Raw genomic sequence first — 7,562 nt, 5'->3', positions numbered from 1 at the left:
ATACATACACACTCACTCACACTGTATGAATGTCAATAAATTGGTAGCCTTACTTTAGTGTTTTGTAAAAATTAAAGATTAAGGTCAAACATCTTTGACCTTGAAGGGACAATGCCCATGGAGTATACATTAGAAAATGTAGTGGTGAACTGTCAATACAATGGACTATTGGATCATGTTGGTAGGATGAATAGACTGAGATTATGACTTCTTTTAATTCAAAGAAGGTACACATTTAAGAACTGTACTGAATATGCGTATAAAAGGCTCCAATTTCTGGTCGTGCGAATACATTGCTGAAAACTCCTGGCCAGTTTCCGGTCCACATGTATATAGGTCAACATGTCATCGGTTAGTGACATTTGGTACATATGTGCTATACGGGTGTCACATGCACATATCATCGACCTGTTCGGACCGTGCGCTGTTGATCAGAAGGAAGGAATCGATTTGATAAGGTGGGTCTTATAGTAGAGCATTCTTTTTAATGTCTGTTTCATCAACTTACGTCAGGAAACGTATCAAAACAACAATGATTCACTCATGTTTTTCGAACGGTGCAGAAGGGCACATTTCGCTGCTCACTGCCACGTACTACATGTCAGCTCTAAATGGAAAAAACACCTCAAGGTTGAGCAAAAAGTGAACATCAAAGCTGTTTTCACATGTTCAGGGAAAGAGACTAAGTTTCATTTTTGTTGAACGTTGGTTAAAATAGGGAAAGAACGTTGCTTCCTAATATAAAATGCCTATAGCTTTAAAATGGCGTACGGCTATGTTTACACATGAGGTATGAAGCTAACCTTTGGATCAAATGAGATAATGTTATCCTATTTCAAGGACGTGGTACGCAGTTACGGTCGAAAAACAAGCCTATTGAAAGATTGCAGTGTCTTGAATCTCTGAAAATAACGTACGATATGGTCTCTCGGATTTAATTAACTCGGACACACATTTAGTTTTATGTCTTATTTTCTCTCACATATTAAAAACGCAAAAAATTTACATGTTTGAATTTATAGAACAAGCATAGATTTTTAACAATGCATTTGAAATGACATTCATAACAAAATTACGTATGATTGCAAATGACAATGTCATTTAACTGTGTCTAGTTGAATGACATAGTGACTTAATGTTTACTTCAGTTGAATCACATTCAACTGTGTCTGTTGACCCGTTGACCCAGGCGCACATGCGTGTCCTAATGTGACCCTTAACTGTACAGTAAAGGGTCACATCAGGACAGTCACACCAATATACCTGGGTTACCATGAGGCATGACTTACATTCAACTAGACACAGTTTTAAACATCAGTTTGCGTTTTTAACGCTCTGCATTTAACGATAGTGGCTGCTAGTTTTACGCTTCATTTGTTTGACTGTCTACCTTACCTGTACTCTCTTCTGTCTACACATCTATCTTTGAAACGTTCTGGATTTTTGAAATGGAGGGTTGATTATTTTGAAAAAGATTTCCAGTGAGAAATTCAGAACTGCACATGCCTCAAGGATTCAGTATGATACATATTTGAGTAAGCATTCTGCAGTTGATCAGTAATGTTTTGATTCTCAGATGTTTCTCTGTGATTTCCATGTTTGTTCCTTGTCACAATGAAATGTATATCTGTCCGCCAGTCTTGGAGAAACGAGAACAAATAGTCAAGTTTCTAATACCACAATACCACCCTAACCATGGTTCTTTCAATTAGTCACTTTCAGTTTCGCGGGGACTTCTTGAACTGAAAACATTAATATCAACCGATTTCAATTTATTACAGTATTTATTCCTAAGGTGTATCCAAGACACAGTAGAGGTATGTCTCACAACAAAGCAATAAAGGTAAGGAATATTACGCAAACAAAACTTTAGCCGGGTTTACGGAGGTTTCAAACACTTACATTGGGTATTTTGCCTCAACAATCAAACACTGACCCGTTGTGAAGCCTACTGTTACTTTATGCGTTTATCAATCTCTTGGAGTTATACATTAACCCCAAAAAGTATGTTGACTGTTAGACAAAGGCTTTCTTCTTTCCCCAAATATATCACCACTGGTCATGAAAAAGTTAAAATACATTAATGTCAAACGTTACAGTGGCAGGGTAATTAGATCAAGCAGCAAACAAGCAACCTATATCGAGATACCGTAACAAGTACTTTTTACGATTCTTATAGGTATATGACTGTTGTACTATTCTTAGGTATTTTATACAAAATAACTATCAAAGAGAGGAGTTGTAAGCTGTTATATTTGCTCTGTCGCTGTGATTTGCAAAATTTCCTCTTCCACCCATCACTTTTCCCTTTTCCCCTTCCCACTAGGAATAGCCCTGTTCGGTTTATGGAAAAATCCCTACTCTTAATTTTATTCAATGTTTTCTCCCCGCAGTTATGATTCCCCTATCTTCACGAAGGGAAGATTGTACTTTCCAAAAGTATTTCACTGATCATAAATGTCAATATGAGGCTTATTGCTTCCCCTAATTCCTAAAACCCAGAGTGAACATTACTAATGAAAGTTTTTCTACTTTCTTTTGATGTACACAGTCTGCACTGAGAGCACTGGTCCTGTGCCCAACTGCTCATGAAGACAAAACATTATCTGTTATACATGACCTTCCGGAAGATTTCAAAGAGAAGTACTCTTTTATTTTTGCAAGATGGAACTCATCTAAACCTTTCGACTTGCATCAGTACACGGAAGAGTGTATCCAACTTGTCAATCAGGAAAACGTCGACCTGGTAGTGAGTGGCTATGATGTAGGTTCGATTGTACATGCTGCTCTGGCAGATACATTTCCTCACATCAGAGGTCCCTCTGTCGAGTCGGTATTCCTCACCAACCACAAGTACTATGGGGCAAAACTCTTTGAACCTGATATTCAATCACCAATGTCAACAGTACTCGAGCTGGATGCTGATTTAGAAACAATGCTTGAAAAGGCAAATGCGTTTCTACAACATGTAGGGGGCATTTGCTGCATAAAACCAATGACTGGGCATAGTTCATTTGGAGTTCAAAAGGTTACAGGATTTGAGGACCTCCGTGAAGCGATAGTAAATCTTCAAAACTGTCATGAGACTCAATATGTTTCTGAAAATTTTACCAAAAAATGGATCGATGTAGAAACCTATCCGTACTGTGTTTCAAAGTGTGCTTTGCTGCAAGAATACATTGACCCTAAAATGATTGCAACGGCGTGCATGTGTGTACAAGACGGTAATATCAAACATTTCGGGATTCATGACTGGTATTTCGATGAAAAACCAGCCAGGGAGGGTGCACGCACCTTCCTAGGAGGGTTTGCCCCTTCCAGAGTAACACCCGAAGAAGAAACCCGAGTAAGAATGCTTACAGACACTATCGTAAAAAAACTGATGGAAAAGGGGTTCAATGACAAGTTTCTAGACATCGAATTTTTCGTGCTTCCTAATGGAGAACACAAGTTCCTTGAAGTCAATGGAAGGTTGGATTGCGGCATGGCAATTATATGCCGACAATTATTCGATGATGAAGATTTGGTTCAGGGTTTACTCAAACTTGGTTCTGGGGAGAACATAGGTGAACGGACACCAAATGGACTGCATGGAATGTTGGGTATGGTCGATACTGCTGCTTCTGGTAGGGCCGAAGATATCCTGGACTATTGTGAAATATCCAAGATTCCTGAAATCACAGTAAATTACTCTCCCGGAGACCATATTCCAGTAACGCCCGACATGTACTGCACAAACCTGGCAAGTATATATTTGGTAGGGAGAACACGAGAAGGTATGTATAACAGTCAGGTAAAATGCTGCCTGCAAGCTATAAAATGGCTACAGCCTTGCAATTAAGTATTATTCAATCCCACTGATAGCAACTCGAGTTCCAAGGAAGAGACGAGATATAGGAGTGGACCATTTGATATCTAGGAGGGGCGCCCGGAAGATTTCAGGGGAAAAGATTCCGAAACGTTGCCTAAAGAAAAATCCGACAAAGGATGCTAGGAAACATAAAAAAGATTGCTGGTAGATATAAAATAAAAATAATGCATGGACAGCTACCTTTAGCCTCTATGTGAACTATTTTGGCGCACTCTTCGGTGCTCCATTTTTTAACATCCTAAATATTTTGGTGTGTCTATTATTATATCTTATGATGTCGGCGTATCAAGGCTTTTTTTTATTTTCGATGCAATCTTTGCGCACGACATGACATAACTGAACTCATTGCATTTCATTGTATTTATGCCTTTACATGATTCATATTTATCTCACAGCTTTTCTGTTGTTTAACATGTTCCGAGTGTTTCAATTTTAAACATAATTCATTTCTTGTGCTTATGCTATAGATTCTCATCAATGCACCTGAAAAATATTGAATACTCAATAGAGCTTGTCCAAATAGCCTACACCAGATATTCTGTGACAATTATTGTTCTTTACAATCATGTGTCAAGCTTATCATGACCAGTTGAAGCGATGTATTCATTGCTTCGCTTCGATAAAGTTTGAGTGTGTGATGTGTGATAGTGAGCGTACGTGCTTCACGAACTAAACAACGCGTTGAGCAGTCGCAGTCAGAAAACTGTCACAACTTATCCGGTTATTGAACCACTCTCTTTGAGAGTTGGGATTTAGCCGAGCGGTTCTGTCTGCTGCCTCTCCGCTAGGCGACTGATGCCGTATGTTGTGAGTTCGAACCTGATTGAAAACTAGCCGTATTGTCAACAAAACTGTTTGTCGTACATAAAGTGGTCCCGACACTCTTCTCAATATGGAATGTTTCTAGAACTACTCTTTTCAATTTCTAACATTTTAAGCACAACATTGGCAATGTAATGTGACTAGGGTTTGACAAAGATGCAGGAATTTGCCATAAGTTAGACCTACTTATAAATGTCTGAACAATATCTTTAGTTTATTATTTATTTTTTCTTTCAAAAAATGTTACAGAATATCCCTCTAATATCAAAACAGAAGCTGTGTATTCAAAATGAATAACCATACCCTGGATTTTAAGCTATGTATCACATAGGAATAGAAGTACTTGAGTAGCATATAAATATGCAGAAACTGCATTTTCGTTTTCTTTTTTTGCATTATTTTATATTTCTTTGCTGTAATAAGTGAAAATATTTTTTGCTATGATATTTACTTGTCCCTGCTGACAAGGTAATTATGGGAAATTATTTCATGTCTAATATATTTTAAGTCTTCACAAAGATACTAATAACAACACTCGAAATGAGCACAAAATAACCGAATTTTAATGTGCAAAATTAAAAATTTTCCGTAGTGGGCAACCTTTTATAAAGTTATTGTGTCATTTTGATATTCAACCACCTGAATATGCATTTGCTGTCTTTGAAAGCCTTTTGTGTGTTTGTGCAATATACTAAATATTACAATAGGACACTTTAAAAAGCGAACTTCCAAACGCTTACACTGCATTTTCAATTGGGTTTTAACGCCGATTTTCCCCTGCTTTCTAAGCAACCCCATTCTCCACATTACATTCTATGCAAGTTAAGGGGCCCATTTAGTACCGCTAAATGAGGGTCTTTGCCTTGGCAGGCTTGAGTTCTCGTCCAATCAGAAGAGTGCACTAGTGAGGATGGACTGACACATTGATATGATAAAATATATGTTTTACTGGAAAAGCTAGGATGGGGAATTTGTCCAACACACCAAATAAAAATATGACGCCAAGATCTTGAAGTGATGCAGGTTATGGCCAGATACTGATTTCTATTTTTGCTTTCATTTTTTCAGAGCTTATTCAAAAGCACTACGATATCTGTCGCAGAATACTGAAGAAGCCGGAATTGTCTCCATGGGGTCATTGAAATTCGCCCGAATCTAATGTGATCGAGTTTGTCAGTAAAGGTATGTATTTCCTACCTAGGCCGTACTAAAAGTAACATGATTATAAAATTGAGAAATTGCTCATTTAAAAAAGACGATATGCACAATGAACTCCTACTTTGCATACATGCGTATCAGTTTATCAATGGTGAAAATGTCACGATACGTCACATGGCACACGCGCATCACTATTTAATATATAAATATATGTTGCACATATTAAGAACATTTAGATTGTGTGCTTCGGTTTTTAAGAATATGCTTTTTTGAAATCAGGTGATTAAGTATTGAGTCTGTCGCTGTCGCATAATGCTGTTATTTGTCCAACTATATTTTCACCAATTTAAGTAATGACGAAGGAAGGGTCGACACAAACACCAAATCAGCACCCCCCTCTCCCTCCCCAATCTGCACAATCGCTGTTGATAAACTTTGAGAGCCGATTGCTCGTATATTCAGGCGTGTGAAAGTATTTAAAAGTACATGGGATTCATGATAAAGTTTATGATGAAAGGAATGAATCAGATTTGGAACTTCGTGTAAGAAGATCAAGTAAATATTGCACACAACATATCACTGCAACCATTTTTCTTCTTGATTCTGTTTGCCAGAAGGAGAGGAAGAAAGTCAGTTTTGAAGTGATTTTTAAGACTAGTGTATATACAATCGCAAGAAGAGAAGCGGGTTTACCTTGAGCAGAGAAATAGATATGATGAAGAAACTGCGTTTAATGTTCACATAACTGTTGAGTTTAATTTCAGAATATCCAAAGCCTACATGCTGGTGTTTCAACTTGTATTCTACACCTCAAAGGTATTCTGACAAATAAACACACAATAACAATTGACATAAATTTTATTTTAATCAATATACCGTTGTCGAAAAATGTTTCAGGATAATATTCCAAATAAGTAGTTTTTTAATAAATAGCTAGTTGCAGAATATATAGCCTGATTTTACAATATTCTAAGAATACTGGGTCATCGTTAAACTTCAGTCAAATTTAATATTTCTTCACGGCTTAGTAGAAATGTATTTACCATTAAACACCCATTCCCCAGACGCACGTTTTTACAAATAGAAACACCCAGTCTATTGTTTTACAGGTATCCATTTGAGTGTTTTCTCATATTAGTAGAAATAAATAATATGCCTTTTATATCAATATGCTTACGTTTTGCGTTGTTCATTCAATATTTTGCATTGTAGCACCATATTTTAGACACTGGATATATATCATTACCATTAATAAATCAATAAAAGAATAATTTTAGTTAAGTAAACCAAGTTTAGCGATGTATTAATTGCTTTGATAAAGTTTGTGTGATATGTATGGTAGCGAGTATGAAGGCGTATAGGGCCGCAGTCAGATAAATTGTAACAACTAATCTCGGTTATTTAACCACAGAACCTTATAAATATAATTTTTTACTATAACATAAACGGGATTCAAACCCCCACACACTCACGGCAACATCATATCGCCTAGCTGCTAAGACTCACACAAAACAAGTCGGCCACCGCTTCCAACCCACAAGAGTTGTAAATAATGGTTAAATCCGTAGCAATCAATCATTTAAGCTGTTACTTTGGTTTTGATTTTCAAATTGTCGCAGATTATGAAACACACGAATCCAAGAGCCAAGTAAAAAAAGACTTGATATTTTGGAACATTTTTCTTCCATTGAGCTCTAGATCTGAATAATTT

The 7,562-nt window shown here is 36.9% G+C and overlaps 1 protein-coding gene across 5 annotated transcripts; it reads left to right on the top strand.

Annotated features, from left to right (window-relative positions):
- On the top strand, positions 1-7,137 carry LOC139120996 (uncharacterized). 5 transcript variants are annotated; one of them, XM_070685596.1, is made up of 5 exons: positions 1-458; positions 1,796-1,843; positions 2,552-3,776; positions 5,762-5,875; positions 6,469-7,137. In XM_070685596.1, the coding sequence occupies exons 2-4, from the start codon at positions 1,820-1,822 to the stop codon at positions 5,833-5,835; spliced, it is 1,323 nt and encodes a 440-aa protein (XP_070541697.1). In that variant the 5' UTR covers positions 1-458; positions 1,796-1,819; the 3' UTR covers positions 5,836-5,875; positions 6,469-7,137. The 5 variants fall into 5 exon arrangements, 4 of the variants coding, with proteins under 4 accessions (XP_070541697.1, XP_070541689.1, XP_070541686.1 ...); XM_070685588.1 differs by having other exon boundaries at positions 13-458; positions 6,466-7,137; XM_070685585.1 differs by having other exon boundaries at positions 13-458; positions 1,782-1,843; positions 6,466-7,137.
- The last annotated feature ends 425 nt before the right edge of the window (positions 7,138-7,562 follow it).

The sequence above is a fragment of the Ptychodera flava genome, chromosome 2 (assembly GCF_041260155.1).
Source record: "Ptychodera flava strain L36383 chromosome 2, AS_Pfla_20210202, whole genome shotgun sequence".
NCBI lineage: Eukaryota > Metazoa > Hemichordata > Enteropneusta > Ptychoderidae > Ptychodera > Ptychodera flava.
This window is presented reverse-complemented; position numbering and strand designations above follow the sequence as displayed.